Consider the following 18,997-nt stretch of genomic DNA (forward strand, 5'->3'; position numbering starts at 1 on the left):
CTGATGGCAATGTTTTAGGAAACATCGATTCATAGTGGCCATTTTAAGGAAAATCGTCCCTTTGTGTACGAGCAACGTGATCTGCAAAAACGGCGGATATTTCGCGTTGTCACAGGACCAATGTATTGTAAATGGTGAAATAACGATAAACGCTATTGTGTTCCTGCGGTGTAGAGTATAGTACATGGTTAAGAGAACTTTATCTTAGCACCACGGGTATTCAAGTATCACGGGTGTGGTTCTCATGGCCAGACGCACTCGGATACGACGATATTTTGTTCGAATAATGGCTTAACCCTTTCTGCATCGAGAATCTGACGTTTATTTTCAGTAACAATTGCATTTGTTTACGTCTGTTCGCTTATTTTTTATTTCCAATTTATTTATTTGGCAAATATCGTTTACTCTAATTTTGATTTTATTGTTTTCAGATCGTTTGAGATATGTGAAATTTGGGAAAAAAATTATATATAAAAATTGTACCGAAATTATTGTCTAATTTATTTCAATGAAAAATATATTAAAAGAAATATAAAAAAAAATTTTTAATTTTTATTATACTAATATAATAAAATATTTATTCATCATGATTGAAAGAAGGGTAACAAAGAATAAAATGAATTTTAGAAACTTTTCAAAGATTTTACAATTATTACATTTTCAATCGATTTATTTTTAAATACATTTAATTAAAAATTTACATTGGAAAACACTACATACACAAACGGTTACTTAGCCAGTGTTTAAAATTAAAGCGAAGAGAAAGGCTACGTTCACCTTTTCTCTGATATTGATAATATTTGCATTCCGATCAGTAATCAAATTTTATGTTCAATCTCGCATGTGAGCCGTCTTTTAAAATCACGATATATATCACGATCATTCTAAAAATTTACGATAAATGATTTTTACACTCTTGTTATCCAAGAACGAGACACCGAGGTAGGATATGATACTGAACGATAATAGAACATCATACTTTCTGAATGTTTGATATCTGTAGCAAAAGAGAAGCACAAATCTCTTGCATCAGAATTGTTAATTCATTATGATCGATGATCGGAATGATAGTTGAAGTATGTGGGCGTTGGTCCTTGTCACCTTCGAATTCCAGTCTCAAATAAACCGAAAAAAGTAACGATTTACTGTGAACAAAATAAAAGAACAATAGGAAGAATTGCGATTTGATTAATCATATTTCATGTTCTTTCAGAGTTTCGCTTCTCTGTTAAATTTCTTATAGATCTTAATATTACATTATAACAAAAATATTTGGAATAAAAATATTGCAATAATCGAAATAATGACGTTTCATAATATGCATAAATTTGATATTTATTTCTGTATAGTCTGAATAGAAATTACTTTTGAATCGACTATATGTTATTAATGATAAGGATCAATTGTTATTCTACGTCGGAGGAGGTAAACAGATCCTTATGCATTCATTCAAATCAATCTCAAAGGATGACAAAAGATCCTATAGATGTTGAATAATAATTTATCACTACCGTTACGCGTGCATAACCATGCGTGAATCACGGAATTGTCGTGCAAGTGTAATGTGTAACCAAGAAATTACGAAATCTAGCTTTGTGCCATGTATATCCCTTCTTTTTTATTCTCTTTTAATGAGGGTCTTGTTCCGGCTGCATTTATAATGTTTTATAGTTCATTTAATTGTATTAAAACAAGAAAAATCCGAGATTTATATTATATTGTAAGTTTATACATATTTTTAATTATTTTGTTATCCGAATCAATTATTTTTCGACTTCGAATTAATCCTTAATCTTAATTCTAATTCTTTTGTTTTGGATTTCAGGAAAGAAAAGAAAAGAGAAAAGAAGCTAAGTATTTTATATAGATAAATATAATTCAATCAAAAATATATTTTAAAATTATAAACAAATCAAGACTTAATAATATACATTTTTAATATATATTGGTTATATATTTCTTTAATATATTTATGCGTTTCTTTACTTTTCTTAATCCAAAATTTGTGAAAAAATCTAAACAAACTATCTATTATTTGAAATATTTACATAATTTATCAAATATATTCACGTCATGTTTATGTAATTTATGTACCAATTTTGGTGATGAGATTTTACAAGTATATTCGATATAGGTTATGTAACACCAGTCAAATTAAGAATAATTATCCATATTTAATATTTATTTCAGAAACATATCGGAAAATATATTTTTTTTCTAAGCATATCTCTCGAATCGAAAATATATAGAATTGATAATACAATAACTCATTTATGAATTTATTTGAACGGAAAATTAAAAATTGATCCGTCTTGGGTGGTTTCGTTATGTATTTTGCAGAGAATAAAAGTTATGTAATTCTTTACGTAAAGAGAACGAGATCTTTTAAGATACATCTTTACAAACGAGTTTAACACACTCAGAAACCTGAATTTGTTCTCTTTTATAATATACTATATATATATATATTTATTATAAAATAATAAAACAAAATTTATATTGACAATATATAATTAAGATAAGTCAAATCATTTTAATCTATATAAATTTAATTATAATTTATTTTCTTTCCATGATATTTGTACAAATTTAATTATGATTCGATATAAGTTATAAAGTATTTCATAAATTAAATATTATTTAAATTTCTAGAATTTTACCTGTCACGTATCTGCGTTATACATTGGATGGAAAGTGGTCGCAATAATTCTCGATCTTGTTCAGAGGCTTCCTTCTTCCAAGGGTAAGGAAAGGTGTTTGCACGTGTCCCTCGTACTACGTTATATTGCAACCGTTTGCACTCGTTCATTGTTGATTGCACAAGGAACCGAGTATACCTATCACGGGCCTTTGCACAGCAGGCATCTGGTCTGCTTTCAAGCTTTTCTACGGGGTTACACCACTTTGTGTAACGCGCACTCTTGCCTCTGATCATTTGCTCTTGACGTTTGTCCACCAATTTCTCATCACATATGACTATTTCTTCTAAAAAACTACAATATTGACGATAAACATAAGTTAATCGATCCTTTGGTGTAAAAAAATTAGGAAGGATTAAAATAATAATTGTGTTATGAGGAAAAAAAATTACAAAATTAAAGTGATAGTTTTATTCTTTTATCGTAACAATTTTTGAAAATGTTCATGACAAATATGAAATTTACAATTGCAGTTTCTTCGAAATCAAGATTAAGATTGTCCCATAGGATATAGATCACTGATCGCAATGGTAAACATCTAACCTCAATTTCAAGATCAATCGGATAAATCATTTTACTTAACTGATTATTGAGCGATGCTAATTTGTTTTTTAAGGAACACGAATTCTATGATAGAATCGATTATCGAAAAAGAAAAATATACAATTCAAAATAATTTTAATCCACACTAGTATTGCATTAAAGGAAAAATTCAAGATTATTGATATTAATTATTTCGTCTGGTAAGAAAAAGATGTCATAAAAATTTTCAATGCATTATTATTTTGAATTAAATTAATTGTATTAGAATTCTTTGATTATATTTTAATTACATTCAATGCAATTCTATGCTAGAATCTTCATTAATTAAATTGCGTATTAAAATGTGTATAGTAAACGAAAATTCAAGACTATACTAATTATTTCGTCTTGAGGTAAGAAAAAAGTGATTACTAGAAAAAAAAAAGATTCACATTCTTAATCTGCATCACTATTAAATACTTAAATTAAATTACATTACTATTATAATATTTAAATTACAACGTTATACTATAATATAAGTAGCATAACCATTAATTTTAGTAATTATTTTATACAACGAGATGAGAGAAAAATTTATTCTTTTAATTGTTTTACAGATTCTGAGAATAGTAATGAGTTGATAACGTAATAATGAAACAGGATTGTAATACGGTATGCGTCAAGTGCATCGAAAACGTCAGAACTAGGAACGTGCATGCCGCGTGAATCGACACACGCCAGTGAACCCGAAGAAAAGACTGACAATGAAAGGGGGTCAGATCTGTGGTACACGCGCAATATGGGATAATTTTGCACTGTTTACTCTTTAATTTCCTATTGTTGGTTCAATTGAGAAATTAAACGTTCGATAATGAAACGTTCGTTCGTGAAAGTTCGAATGTTATTTCCATAATTTCAGAGACTATATGCAATGGAATGTATGTAAATGAATTAATATAATCCAAGTATTTTCGCGCACGATTAATTATAATTTAATATCGTAATCAAGGTTTCTAATTATTTTTCTGCGATACGTTTTTTGAAATGTTTACAATCGAAATATAATATAAACCACAGGATCGCATTGACACGTATGCGGCTTTTTAGTAAAAAAAAAAAAAATTCGCTTACAGCAAAAATTTTTACATTACACAAATATCATTGATAAAATATTCAATAAGTTTTATGTATATAACTGTTTTAATTCTAGGTAAGATTTGAGATAAGAATAGTTTAGAAAAAAAAGTTACAAGTTTGAAAAAATCCTGAGCAACGTTTGAAATATTTAATCCAGTTTCATTTCATTAGAGTGAAAAAAATTAATATCTGCGTGATTAATATAGTAATGTTTTTTATGTGTTCACAGCTTCCTGCAGCAAACATGCCTAAGGCAGATAAAATCCTTGTAGAGTGGGTGGAGCAGAAATTGACAGGAAGTTGTTTTTGTCGTCGTTCCAAGCCGATGTTTATCTATCTTTCTTTGATAGTGTGACGATAAAATCGACGATTATATTCCACGAAACAAAAGCGGAGTACAACGGTTGCAAAGGTGAGATTTAAAAAAAAAGAATCTATTTTTAAAATTCATTAATTTCATTTATTCTTGGAGATCATATCTTGCTTTTTTTTTCCTCTTATTTTATTTCATTTTATACAGCTCAACAAGGATATGAGTTAAGGTATTGACAATGAGAATATGTTAAATCCTTTTTTTATGAGCTTTTTATTGCGTGAAAAATTTTGTTTCAGGTATATAAAGTATGAGATAAAGAGAGTGAATCATTAAGGACACCAGTCAACAAGGAAAGTAGAAGAGGGATGAAGAAAAATCAATAATTTTGCGATTTCTATCTTGTTCACATATTCATTCAAACAAATCAAATGTGTCAGCCTAGAAATTACGATCAAAGTATATGGTAATTATGCGATTCGTATGAAAACGATTATTATGACACTTGTACGGAGTATTCGACACGTACAGAGTATTATACTGTTTCCAAAAAAAAGAAAAAAAACAAAAGAAGTAAGCTCGTTAAGTTTCGAATTTAAATTTTCATTCCTAATTATTAAATGTTATAATAATTATCATTACCAATCTTTTTTAAACTTCTTTAAGCATCTCGATTCCATATATCAACCGAACGAAAATAGTATGGAAAGAGAAAAAGCCTTGAGACTTAACTAAAGATACATTTCCTTGAAACGCATATTCGCGTTTAATTCTTTAGGGCATATTTCTCAACCCAGCTTGGAAAATTCAAATAATTAGAAATACACAAGTAGCACAAAGGTATCCCAAATGTTTAATTAACCAATTCTTTTCATTTTCTATTTCTTTTCTATCTTTTCTATCTTTTCTATTCATTTAACAATTGATTTGATTGAAATTTTTATATATTTTGTTAAAATTCTGTCTACTTCAAAGAATGGCTTCAATTTCAAAATCTGGAGAACAAGACTTTGAAAGGATAGGGAATATTAATCTGTTCAAAAGGTTAATACATCAACTTTTTTCAAATCAATGGTATCCTTTTCAAAATAGTCTCCTTATTGAATACATATTTTTTGTTCCAGTGAAATCTGCATTGCTCAAAGAAATGTTGGAAACCTTTTTGTGAAACTCTGTTCAAAACTCTAATAATTTTTTTTTCAATATCCATCTTTTCATCCATTTGTAAATGATTCAAAACACTCTTTTCACACACTTGCTTTAACGTGTCAATCATTAATTTAATTTTCTGGAGTTTGAAGAGAAATTAATTGTTCTTCAAGACTATCACAAAAGGTATTTTCTAAGAAAGAGATATTAATATTAATATGGATATTAATAAACCTATCTCTAGACTTTGCAAAATTTAATCTGTTCTAATAGATAAGACTGGGAGGTGGAAGGAAAAAAAAATCATTCGATTAACTTTTTGAACAGAGAAGTACGTTCAGCATACGTGGATCATGCAGAAGGTGAACGTAGGTGGGCCTCTTGGAGATTCCGATACAGTTATACTCGTTCCACGTGTAAAGAAATGAAAGGTTCCGGAGCGCGGTGCATCTAGGGATTCGAGAGGAGAAGGCACACTCTCGTGATAAAAATGTCTTCCTTCTCTCGAGCAGAGGAGAGACGACGATGGGAGGAGAGGATGGTTGTAACGATGCTAAGCACGTGATAGGATTGTGATAATTGCGATACGGTTCCAGCTTGTATGATATATTTCCATCCATCTTTCTTCTTCTTCTTCTTCTTCTTCTTGTTCTTCTTTTAACTTTAGATTCTAGTCGTGGAACCTGGTGCGAATCTTGGTGCTCGTGTTGAATGGTGGTAACGAAGCGTGAGATCGAATTGCGAGATGGATGTAAACGAGAGAGTGAATTGCAGGTTTGGTTGGAAAGAAAGAGGTGATTTGAAACGGACCGATTACTTTTAAATGGCGTAATGGATGTGATTCGAACGCTTTGTAAGAGAGTAATGGAATAGCAGTTGATAATGATGATTCTTAAGATTTCTCTGATTTATAAAATCTTAAACGACTTTCTTTTATGTTACATTGAGGTGAGTAAATGAAATTTCGTTCTTTTTCTATGAGATTATATTTCTATTATATTATATTATATTTATTCTATTATATTATATTTCTTTCAGATTCTTTTGAGAAGATTGAAAATGAGAAAACTTTGTAGAAATATTTTAATATTAATTATAGGTAGATACGATTAAATTCCAATATTTTTATTATTCAATTGTTTGCAGATTTTTAATTAAATGAAAGTGGCTGTGGAGGAATATTAGCAATTTTCAAAAAGAATGGCAAGAATGGAAAATGATTTTTTTTCAAACAAAAGAAACGGACAAAACATTTCTTTTTTAATTTGCTTAAAATGACAGGAAAATCAAGAATAAGAAAAATATTCAAAAATGATTCTTCTTCAATTTTAATTAGCAACTTGCAAATTATACAGAAATCATAATGATTAATCATTAAGTAGGTACAATTAAATTCTAATATTTTTATTATTTGATACAAATAATTTATAGAAATTCCATTTTAATTATTTAGATTAATTCAGAAAATGATGGAAAGAAGACAACAAACAAATATAGAAAAAAAAACAAAGTCCCCAAAAAAAGGCCAAAGAGAGAAAAAAAGAAGACAAACGATACTTTTTTAATCCCAATTAATTCGCATAAAATGGTGAGAAAAGGCAGAATAAAGCCTCCAATTCTTCCCCAATCTAAATTCCCATAAAATAACGGGAGAAGAAAACAAAAAAATCTTCCAAAACGATTCCTTCCTAATCCCTCAATTAATTCGCACAAAACTTTTTTAGCAAAAAGCCAATAAAAAAAAATACATCCAATTACTAATTCACAAGAGACTGAAATCGAAACGAAAAGAAAAAGAAAAAGGAAAACGGAAGAAAAAAAGAAGAGCAAATCGAAACGATGGATGAACAGAAAATGGCGGGAAAACCGCTTTCGAACGAATGCTCGAATGCTCCATTAAACGATCATCATCCGAAGACAAAAAGGTGAAGCAAGGATGTGAAGGTAGGGGTATCGAGACAGAAGAGAGGGACACGAAGGAGCGGAAAGCGAGAGAGAAAGCTCGCAGTCGACGCTATTCTTCATGAACGAGGGACACCTCTCTTTATCCCCATTCCGCGACGAGTTGGTTAAAACAGCTTCTCCTTCAGTTGTCGCTCGCCAACCCAGCGTTTCGCGCGGTGTCACGCACGCCTCTCGGCGATTTCGGCGACGAGCTGCTCGTGTACATCACGCACGAGCGACCACGTGTTTCGTTCCGAGCGCAACACCTGGATTTCTTCCTCTTCCATCTTCCATCTTCCTTCGTATCGATTCGAGATTCGAAATTCGAAAAATTCACCGATATACATTTCTCGTCGCGCGAGAAAAATAATCGGCCGGATAATAAACCGAAAAGTGAAAGCGACAGATGAGATTTTCGTTTCGGTGCGTGTCCACACCGGTGCTTCCGTTCTGCTCCTCGGCCTCTTTGGAAATTCCGAAACGGTGAACGGATCGTTGTACCGATATCAGGTATGTCGTTAACCGGATAGGTTAAGTTGATTTTCATGTTCGAAGAGTTTTCTTTAAACTTTGAAATTTTTCCAAGATCCTCTTGCTATTTGAAAAGAAGAGTATTCTCGTGTACGCGTGATCGAATATTCCATGTATTTGTTCGAAAATAGTGATTAATTTATTGAAAATATTCTGACATTTGGAATCCAAAATTGATTAACTTTACTTTCTTTTTTTTGATTTTTAGCGCCAATCAGAGATAGGTAAAATTTTAATGAAGTTATGAATAATATAAGGTATATTATTTCATTTATTTTTAATTGATTGATTAAAGTGTACAAGTTAAAAAGATTATTAAGATTGTAGTAACTATGAATTGATTAATAATTAAATAATAATAATAAGTTCTTAGTCAAAGTAACTTTATTCAAAATTTTAATTAATTTAATCAGTTCATTAGCGTTCAACTCTGGTGTCAAGTACGTGATTAAAATTATATATATATAGAGTTTAAATTTCTAGGAAAATCTAGAATCCAAATGATTAACCTTCAATTGATAACTTTGGCTTCCGGCAATCTTCATTTGGCTGCTCAATTAACATACACGTCTCGCGCATAAATAATATAAGCAAAGAGGTCTTAATCCACGTGCCAGGTTACCTCTCCAATCACTCAACACGCAAAATTAGCAACAGGCTGAAAACGTTTTTGCTTCGAGGAATCTTTTTCTGCGACCAATTATAATTGTAACGTTGAATTGTAAGAAGGGAACTCGACCCTTTTTGAATAAAATAAAATATTTAATTAAATTCTATTTTTTAGATATTCCTGTAAATCAAAATTGTCGAAATTAAAACGTGTTTTCTAACCTTGAATTTATGATCACTTATCTTTCCAAAGCATATATAGATTTCATTCTCATTGAAACTTTTCTTTCATGCAATTACATTAAATGAATACAACGAAAGATGCGATTATGTTTTGCATTTAATTGAATATCAATAATTTGGGCAAATTAAATAATAATTTGATAAATGTTACGAAAAATGGAAAGCAGATCTATTGGCATGGTATGAGCCCAATTTTTGGTGAAAGCATACTCGATTTACATACTCGATTTCGAAGAAAGTGATCTTCCGAACGGCGAAAGTGATAAATGATCATCGCTCGTAACGAATGAGATGAATCGAGAGAATTTTTAATTCGCGAAGCGTGGCTTTTTTTACGGTGGACATGTTCGAAACACACATGGTACACGCGCGCAAAATCTCGTATACGAACGAACAATTGCGTGGCCACGCATACCACGCCAACGTATTCGCATAATTTTCCTTCCATAAAGATGTTACCAGTTGTTGACTGTCAAATATAGATATATATACATATATACATGTATTTTTAAGTAACGTATACTTGCCACATTATAAAGATTTACTGCATTACTTTTCATTCATTTTTATGGTTCTTGGTGAAAAGTGTGGTTCCAATGTAAATTACAATTTTTATTTATCTCGAGGAAATATTTCACGTGTAGTGATTTAATATTAAAATGTACTAGAGAGCAAGTCAAATTGATTAATTTATTTTGATTTTTATTGTTACTTAAAATTGACAAGTACTTTTGGCAAAATTGATGTTAATTTTTGTTCAAATATTTATATATATATATATCTTTGGAGATTGTGAAACATAATTTTCGACGAGATTTATTTATAGAGTTATAAATAGTTTGCAGTTTGCAGCAATGTAATGGAAATAGAACTGTTTCACTTCAATGGAAACTTAACCTTTCAGAAACGATATTTATGATATTATTGTACGAAGTCGATGCATTGTATGATACATTTTCTTCCATTGTTAATTATTTTTTAAAACTAAATATATAAAACATTGTAAAAATAACTCAAGCATCGTAACATTTGAAATACTACGTATTATACAGAAAAAAAAACAAATTGAATATCGTTTCTGAAGAATTAATTTGTTTAAATAAATAAGTCTCTAAAAATGTTTCACAAATATTTTACAATGTATTTTAACTAATATTTATCGTTTCTCAAAACATACCAGTATATTTATCTCTTCTCAGTGTGATATTATCGTGCAATTACGATCGATAATACTTGCTCCATGTCTCAACGAGCATATATATCGACTTCTCGTTATCGTTTCAGATCGATCTCTCGAGGCGACGAAAACTGCTGCGCGGGAAAATCAAAAGGAGAGGCAGGAAGAAGCCATTAATTTTCATCGAGCAAATTTATTTTTCCCTTCCTATCTGAAGGAAAAATTTCGAATTTACATTACGTGTATTCTTACGAGTATGTTGCCATATATCGTAAAACGAAAAACGACGTTGAACAACACTTGGACGAAATCGAGGCGTTATTAAGATTGGTGAAAAAGATAACACGTTTAAAGAGGCGCTATTAACTCAATTATACAGTGAAATCGATTGCTCAAATTTTTAATACACGGTATACTGGCGAGATCCCGAGAACAATAATCAGTTAAATAATCGGTTAATAGTTGAATCATGAAGTTCATGATAATGAGAGATGATTTTTTGCACGATCAAGATCACGATAAAAGTTTTGCAAATTTTTGAAAATTTATCCCTAAAGCTCGTTGATTTTTTTTGTCAAATCTTTCATCTGTGTATATAGTAAGTTTTAAAATTGTAATTATATTATATCTATTATTATAAATTCATTTAATTTCCAATTCCATTTTCTCAATTTCTCTACATATTAAAAAACAAAATATTGATCCATACAATAATCCAAAAAGTTCCTTTGACAAAATTTCTTTAGTACTTTTTAATCATTACAAAACAAATTACTTTTAAACAAGATCAACAACAAAATTTCTTTATACACTTCTCAAAGCAGCAATACTTTCACTTCCCTTTATTTTACAATTACAATATGTATCAATTTACAAAAAAGAAAAAAACCAAAAATAAATTATTGATTCATCTATACAATAACTCTTTCAAAAGTTTTCCTTCCGCAATTTGTTTACAGACTGCAGAAAGAAGAAGGAATAGAAATGTCACTGGCCAACTTCACGTTGCCGTATCAATCGGCTACGCCTACGCCGTTCTTCTACGACGGGCAAAACGGAGGGCAATCGACGGTGAACAACCTTCGCCTGAACGCCGTGCTGCCCCCCGCGCCGGCTCGAAATTTCAACGAGCAGGAGCCGTTCCAAAACGAGCCCTACATACCGCCGATCGGTTATCAAAACCAGCAACAGCAAAGGCAACGTCAATCGGCGTTCAATCGGCAAAGGAATGGGAATCCGTACGTCGAGCATTCGTCCTTTTCCTCGGCTCAGGACACGAGATACGCGAATTACAATCAAGATTTCAGGAGGACGCAGCCGAGGCAACAACAGATAAGACCTAGCGCACCGCCATTGGCGCAACAGCAACAGCAGCAACAGCAACGAGCAACCGTGGAAAAGGAGCAAGAGAACTTCAGAACGTCGAGAATGCCTGAACAGGAAAGCTATCCCGACAGACCGAATGGGTAATTTTGTTGTATCTGTTATATTTTGATTTTTCTTTTCACTTTGAATGTTTTTTGTTTAGTTTAGTCGCTGCCGTTCTCTGAAAGTGATTAGTTAAGTTGTTTTTAAAAAAAGAATTTGAGAAATATTTCCACATTGAGGATTTAGAAGGCTTCGAAAATTTGTTAAAAATAAAATTGAATAATTCGTTCTCAAAGTATCTCAAGAATTTCTATAAAAATAATAGAAATGGATCGAATACGAAAATTAATATAAGAAAGAATTAATTAGAGTTAAAAAACGATGAGTTAATTCCACTTCGTTTAAGCTCTATTTTTTTAAAAACAATAATCAATCAACTCGATATTTTCGCTTCGAATCCATCATTGAAAAAACATCTCGTAGTGGTAATCTTAATTGCAATCGTAATTATTTATGTAACGATCGAACCGAACAGTTTCTTGCTGCGTGCCGTGCATTCCTAATGAATTTCTGGCCAACAACTCGACTCGTGCGAGTTACCCGAGACCCTCACTTTCCTCTTCTGCGGGAAATTATATCATCGATCTTACACGATATCGCTTCTTTCTGCGCTGCTGTTGCTATATACTCCAGATATGTATTATTAATACAAACGTGTCAACCATATATGAGGTATAGCGGTATTTTTTTGCCCCAAACTTGCTGACAATTATCGCAAAAGGATAAGACACGTTTGTCCCTTTGATTTCTGCGCTCAGATCATTATACGCATTATATCTTGATACTTTCGCAATTTCCTTCTCGAGATATCGTTTCACTTTGTGGTTTATTTTTGTTTTTTATATTTGCGTAATATTTATCTTATGCTTTACATTATTATAGATGAGATTCATCAAAATTATTTTTCTTCATCTTTGAAATTATTTTGGAAATTTCGAGATTTTAAAAATTTTCGGAGATTTAAAGATTTAAAAAGATTCCATCAGTTTCCATCGTCAAGTGTTTCATAACCGAATTACTGATCTGGAAAAAAAAAATTTTGTTAAAGGTATACGAGAGTAAACGGGGAAAGTGGACCCGGTACAAAAACTTCGATTCACGCTGTTTTAGACTATGATGACGACTTCGAGGATTACTACGACGACAAAGATCCAGAGATACCGAGGGATGCGCACGTCACGCCCATCCAAGGCCCGATCTTTTTAAAGAACGGCTCGGTCCCCGTAGTGCCACTGTATTCTTATCCGCAACTGAACAATGGTACTTACGTACAAATTCCGGTAAGTTGGAAATATACAGCATTATTTCTCCATATTTCTTTCCACGAGAAATATAAATTTGTAAGTAAGATCGGGAATCATGTGACATTTCGTTCGATTCTTACGAATGCTGAGTAATTGTGTGACTCATAACCTGTTAGAACGGAAGAATTCGTTGTGAATAGAAAGTATATGAAAATTCTAATATAAATTTGCAATAATATCGAGAATTGTAACATTTCTCACGAATAACGTGACTCATGGATTATTAGAAGTGGAAGAATCTCGTTGCGATGGATGTAATATAAATAATATTGTAATATTTATTTTTTCGACTAATATTGAACAACGATTAATGTGACTCGTGGACGAAATTCTTCTCTAAGAGCGAAAGAATTCGTTGCGAGCAGAAAATATAATGATAAATATAATATAAAATTTGCGATAATATCGAAAATTGTAACAATTCTTACGTTTAAGATTTCTTAAATATCGAGGAACAATAGTGTGATTCAGAATAGAACGGAAGAATTCGTTGCGAGTAGAAAGTATACTTAACTGTTCCACGCACGAATTACAGACGTGGAATATATAAGTGGATTTCGTCAAACGTACGACACATTCTGTATCAAGATACAGAAAGAACTTTCAACAAATTTGTTAGATAACCTCAAAATCTCAAAATTAGATCGCGTCTATGTCTTTTATCCTTATGACTGGCATACTTTTTCTAAAATTTCAATAAAGATCTTGCTTCCTGCCAATTATTGTTTTAAATTGAAAATTCGCTGGTTGGAAACAAAAATATATTATATACGAAGATTACGAGAAATAATTCGATCAATTATTCACGATACATATCTTCGATATAATTAATATCGATAATGAAACGAAATTGAAACTTAATTGTGATGATTTAATCTATTATCCATATTTTATCCATATTATCCATATTAAATCTCTTTGAAAAAACGATTTTATTTCAATGAATTTTATATTCGTTCGAATGAATGAATCTTTCTCATTTTTGCATTCTTTTTCCAAATTTCTTTAAATCAAATGAACAAATCTATCGCGTTTACCATGAAAATGATAAAAATTTGATGAAAGAAGGACAAAATAGGATTATCTTTCAAAAATAAGTCGATTAACCTTAACCAAGCGGTGCAAGTTTACCAGTTTCAGAAATGTTTTTCATTGGCGACACGAAACACAGTATTCTCCACAGTTTGTTCCTTGAAAGCGTCTCGTACTTGAAATCGACTTGTTCGAGGATCGTTTGAAAGGTGATCGAACGTGGGTACAGGAACGTTCAAAGTCTGTATCAACTAGCGTGACATTTTCACCGGCCACCCATGACCCCGTGTATCTTCCCTAGAATCTCGCGAAGAGTCGGTTGGGTGCATGCACTTACACCCGCCCATCTCCTCTCCTCGTGTCTCTTACCTACTCTTACCTACCGTGCGTGTAATTCGAACGATGTGGAAAGAATCGGCGCAATGCGATACCGGCTTAAGGTCAATCGTGATTCGCTGGCATTGAGACCATAACCTCTTGAACCCGCCGTTTCGTAGGTTATTCGAATAAATTCAATCAATGTGACGTGTGTTATGAAAGATTGTTGATAATGTTGCGAATATGATAAATATCAAGGAAGAATCTTTGAAGGTTCGATGGAGAAGGGAAATTTGTTGAAAAGGTAGGTTTAAAAATGTAATAACAGTCGATAATATTGGAAGAAATTGTAGCAAGAGTGTTATTGTTACTTTGATTGTTGTTTCGAATTTAACAGATTGAAACAATAGTAATAAATAAGAGTTGAGATTTCATAGCGAGAGAATTGATATTTTGCTTAAATTTTCCAGTACTATTGGGCGAAAGGAATATAGATTTTCATACGTGTAAATAAACTTTAAAAAAATTGAAACGTGATTGAACGATGTGGTAATAAATAACAGTCAAAATTGAGATCATTCGATTCGATCGATTGTGAAACGATATAACGACGTGACAACGTAACACAACTGACAATATTGAATTACAGTTCGGAAGCGATCCGGTCGATGTCCTCGATCCAATCGCTGAAAGTTAAAAAGAAATACGATTAACCTTCCTCGCATGTTCCATCGTGATTTTTGCGTCGTATTTTTCGATTATTGTGCAGGCCCGCCTATTCCACCGTAATTAAGGTATTCCAGTTCGTATATCGTTCGAATTCGATTCGAAAATACACGGTATGAAACGATATATATATATATAATTATTAATTCGTGCTTTTTCATCGAAGTAATTTTTCATCGAAAATTTACCGAATAATTATTATATAAACATTATTTTTTTTTTCATTCTAGTCAATGTTTCCTTCCTGTTGAACCAGCAATTTTTCTCTTAAAAAAATATAAGAGATGAGTGAAATATTATTCTAAAAATTATTATTATTAAAAGATATTCTGAAAAATTATTAAAAGATAAAAAGTTCATGTACTCGCGAGATATGCGAGGCATGATTCATTTCTGCCTCGCAATGCATCAATATTTTCCCCTGGATACAACGGTTTGAAGTTACTCGACTCACTGAATGACGCCTACTGATCGTTCGATGGAGACGTGAGCGTAGGATGATAATCATCGGCGGACCCGACTTCCGGTACAATCGGCAATTACAAATTCCACGAGGTACGTGGAAAATTAATCATAAAGTTGGAACAGTGGATAAGGATTATTGACATTTCGATATTCCAAGAATTATTAAATTATTATCTCACTTGAACGAGTTTATTGACGAGAAATAATTTTTTAATACGGTACGTTTAATTATCGACTTTTTGAAGTTGTTTTTATAAAAAAATTGTTTTTCAATATAGCGAAAAGTAACTTTTAAAAATTTCATTATCGAACGTATTTTATATCCTTAATTTTCCAAAATTAATTTTTTTTTCCAATGGACACTACAGAATTATTTTCGAATAATTAGCTTCAATTTAAAAGTTTTATTTTCGAATATATATTTATATCTCTAATTAAAATTAATTTTTATCAATGGATGCTATGTTGAGAGAGTTAAAAGTTACTCGACACAGTGAAAAAATAATTTTTAAGAATTTTATTTTCGAACGTATGTACATCTTCAATTCATCAACCTTCTAAAGTTATTACAATTAAAATTAATTTTGAAAGTTTGCAGCAAAAAATAATAATCGAAAGTTTTAATCTCGAATTTGTGATATTGATATCTCGACTTCGTCTCTGTGATGTTCCATTGCATTCCAAGTTCCATTGGAAGTCAAGTGTTATTCACACTCAGTTCACTGCGACACAATTGTCTCCTCCATGGAAACGTCCTTGCGATCGATCGTAGGCGTCATTATTAACTATATTTTACCTATAGTTCTATCACCATTATTCTGGAAGAATACACGAAGAGATGCGTAGGTCTCGTACAATCTACATATCTATACTTCTTATTATTATTCTCGTGACATTGAATTTCACGCCATAATTACTATTGTTTTTGAGCAGATCTTCTGAACGCGTCGTATTTTTCTTCCAGATTCTTTGGACTGCACTTTCCGTAGCTCTGGGTGTCGAATTAAGAGGAGACTTGGTACGCGGAGTACCCTGCATTAAAAAGTATCATCAACTGTTCTGTCCAACTGCTGGAAACACATATCCCATGTAATTACTCTATTCTGAGAGAGTATACTGATATTTTATTAACTATTGTTGTGGTTAAATTGCGGATGTTTATGCAAAATTTAAGTTGTAGAAAAATCTATAGAATTTGAACAAAAAGAAAAAAAGTAAAATGGTAAAAGTATAATATATATTATGATATTTGAAGAAGAAGAAGGATTAATAATCTCTAAAGGATTAATAAAGAAGATTAATAATCTCTATTTAAACTCTATCTCTTTAATTGTTAATTTATGAGAGCAAAACTATTTTGCATAAAGATCCGTTGTTAAGTTATGATTATCTTATTATAGAAAAACATTGATTTTTTTAAGTTAAAAAAGAAAAATCAGGATATAAGTATCTCATTAAGAGGCTTGTAATGGGTGAGCAGAATGTCCACGAGATAATAAAATATATATATATATAAATATATATAAATATATATATATTTTTTAGAGAGCGGATAGAGCGTTTCATCGACGAAAACAAGGCGTTAATGAAGAGAATGTATGGTGACTTTGAAATGAGTTCGGGATACGGGTCACCAACGAGAGAGGCTGGCCATCATCGTACACGTAGAAGAAGAAAAAGTAGAGAAGCTGTGAAGCACGATATACCTGATGGTGGGCCCAATTTCCGGGACGAATTGAATCCGGAAATCGAGGCTAACGGTGACTCATTTTTCGCCAATGTGAGGAAAACTAGAAATCCTAGACAATCTCCTGGAAAGAATCACAAGGACAGCGGCAGGTATATACAAATTATTGGAAATAATGGAGAAAATTTAACATTTTTTCAAACCAGAAATTGTTTAGGAATCTAAGAGTTCCAAAAATAAGGAAAAAGTAATTAATTAAGTTTAATGGAAAGCTTTAAATTCAAGATTCTAATTCTTACACCTTTAATGCAAGGGAAATTTCTGTCATCAATTTTTCATTTGAAATTGAAATATTCAAAAAGTTTATATTAATTAAGTTTAATGGAAAGTTTCAAATTCTAAGATTCTAATTCCTTACACGTTTAATACAAATGATTTCAAAAATAAAAAGAAACATTTGATCAGAATCATTCAATTATATTATATTGCAAATAAATTTGAGAATAAAATTTTTTAAAATTACTTTTGAAAGTAAATTTTTTATAAAAGAATTTTCTCTCTCAATGCAAATATTCATTTGTGAAAAAAAGAGAGAATTTCAAGTGAAATTCGCATTTAATGCAGCTTTTCAAAAAATTATGTAACAGAATTTTTCACATATCAAAATTTTCATGTAATATTTCTTTCAATCCATTTTCTATTTCGTTGCATTTTCATTCATTGTATTTATTAATATTCTCTACCAAGATTTTTCGACTTTTCCTTGCATTGAATTAAAAAATTTTCCAGAATCGATGCATGCGAGTCCAAGGTGGAGATAGTAACGCCCTATTGGGCAAGCAACAGTGCTGGAAAGATTCGTGCCATCGTGAACACGCAGCATTTTGAGCAAGCCATTCACCAAGAAGTTTGCTCGTAAGTATATTTTTCACGTCTTTTAACTTTCATTTGAGAATATAAAAGTTTTCTTCGAGAAAGTTTCCTGTTTCCAGGAAAACCCAGACGAATCGGTGCACCGGTGACTGTGGCTGCGAGCAAAAGTATAAATGGCACAGATTGCTCGCCTACGACCCTGATAACGATTGCAAAGGTATCTTCATGGACTGGTTCCTCTTCCCTTCTTGCTGTGTGTGCAGATGCGAGCCAGTTTCCAACAAATTTCCATCGTCGAATAATCGGAATTAAGAATACTTCTTGACATGTGATTCCATTGCAATTTATAAAAAAAGAAAAAACTGGAAGAATAACTATAGTAGGATACGTATTTACTATTTTCTTTCGTGTACATTTCATCACTGAGATCCTACTTATTTATGAGTGATACAGCGTGTGATTAGAAACTATTGGAGAAATTATTCCTTGTCATGTATTAATATAAGGAATAACTAATGGCATATATATATAGGTTATAAATTAGATTGTTAGAATTTGCATTAATTATCGATACTGTGTGATATTGTATATTCCATCAATATTAGTTGAAAGAATTAATATTGTTTACTATTGCATAGTTTAATAATTCATATTCTTATTGTATTCAATGATACATAAGAGACAATATAAAATTGGAGCAAAATACAAGGAAAGGATAGCAGTTAATTATAAGAATCAAAAAAAAGATCTTGTAAATGTTTTTTAAATAACTGGATGTTCTTTTCGATCTCAACTTGTCAGAAAAAATTTGCTCATTTTTTTTCTGATTTTTGCAATCTT

The 18,997-nt window shown here is 31.3% G+C and overlaps 2 protein-coding genes and 2 long non-coding RNA genes across 8 annotated transcripts; 2 read left to right on the forward strand and 2 right to left on the reverse strand.

Annotated features, from left to right (window-relative positions):
• Positions 1–641: 641 nt before the first annotated feature.
• Positions 642–10,425, reverse strand: LOC100577573. The gene is made up of 3 exons (XM_006566184.3): positions 10,325–10,425; positions 2,661–2,993; positions 642–1,145 (listed from the first exon to the last, which is right to left on the reverse strand). The coding sequence occupies exons 2-3, from the start codon at positions 2,933–2,935 to the stop codon at positions 974–976; spliced, it is 447 nt and encodes a 148-aa protein (XP_006566247.1). The 5' UTR covers positions 2,936–2,993; positions 10,325–10,425; the 3' UTR covers positions 642–973.
• LOC726201 (protein spaetzle 3) lies at positions 7,183–18,902 on the forward strand. 2 transcript variants are annotated; one of them, XM_006566183.3, is made up of 10 exons: positions 7,184–7,198; positions 7,274–7,408; positions 7,545–8,274; positions 10,432–10,922; positions 11,284–11,790; positions 12,801–13,032; positions 16,562–16,686; positions 17,143–17,436; positions 18,074–18,199; positions 18,277–18,902. In XM_006566183.3, exons 5-10 carry the CDS (start codon positions 11,309–11,311, stop codon positions 18,467–18,469), a joined length of 1,452 nt encoding a protein of 483 aa, XP_006566246.2. In that variant the 5' UTR covers positions 7,184–7,198; positions 7,274–7,408; positions 7,545–8,274; positions 10,432–10,922; positions 11,284–11,308; the 3' UTR covers positions 18,470–18,902. The 2 variants fall into 2 exon arrangements, with proteins under 2 accessions (XP_026298979.1, XP_006566246.2); XM_026443194.1 differs by lacking the exon at positions 10,432–10,922 and having other exon boundaries at positions 7,183–7,198.
• LOC102656315 lies at positions 11,694–14,703 on the reverse strand. Of its 4 annotated transcripts, none has more exons than XR_001704379.2 (4): positions 14,164–14,703; positions 13,485–13,768; positions 13,021–13,165; positions 11,694–12,775 (listed from the first exon to the last, which is right to left on the reverse strand). It is a non-coding gene; the product is annotated as an uncharacterized LOC102656315 (long non-coding RNA). The 4 variants fall into 4 exon arrangements; XR_410503.3 differs by having other exon boundaries at positions 13,571–13,768; positions 14,188–14,697; XR_410504.3 differs by having other exon boundaries at positions 13,571–13,741; positions 14,164–14,697.
• LOC107965034 lies at positions 14,574–14,925 on the forward strand. The gene is made up of 2 exons (XR_001704390.2): positions 14,574–14,710; positions 14,877–14,925. It is a non-coding gene; the product is annotated as an uncharacterized LOC107965034 (long non-coding RNA).
• Positions 18,903–18,997: the final 95 nt, after the last annotated feature.

This window comes from Apis mellifera, linkage group LG10 (genome assembly GCF_003254395.2).
Source record: "Apis mellifera strain DH4 linkage group LG10, Amel_HAv3.1, whole genome shotgun sequence".
In the NCBI taxonomy this organism is placed as follows: Eukaryota; Metazoa; Arthropoda; class Insecta; order Hymenoptera; family Apidae; genus Apis; species Apis mellifera.

Excerpts from the sequence above, each read along its gene's own strand:
- LOC726201 (XM_026443194.1), top strand. The coding sequence starts at position 11,309 with ATGTCACTGGCCAACTTCACGTTGCCGTATCAATCGGCTACGCCTACG. Across the intron at positions 13,033-16,561 it reads GTACTTACGTACAAATTCCG|ATTCTTTGGACTGCACTTTC; the intron begins GTAAGTTGGAAA and ends TTTTTCTTCCAG. Across the intron at positions 17,437-18,073 it reads AATCACAAGGACAGCGGCAG|AATCGATGCATGCGAGTCCA; the intron begins GTATATACAAAT and ends AAAATTTTCCAG.
- LOC100577573 (XM_006566184.3), bottom strand. The coding sequence starts at position 2,935 with ATGATCAGAGGCAAGAGTGCGCGTTACACAAAGTGGTGTAACCCCGTA. Across the intron at positions 1,146-2,660 it reads ATAACGCAGATACGTGACAG|TAAATCGTTACTTTTTTCGG; the intron begins GTAAAATTCTAG and ends TTTTGTTCACAG.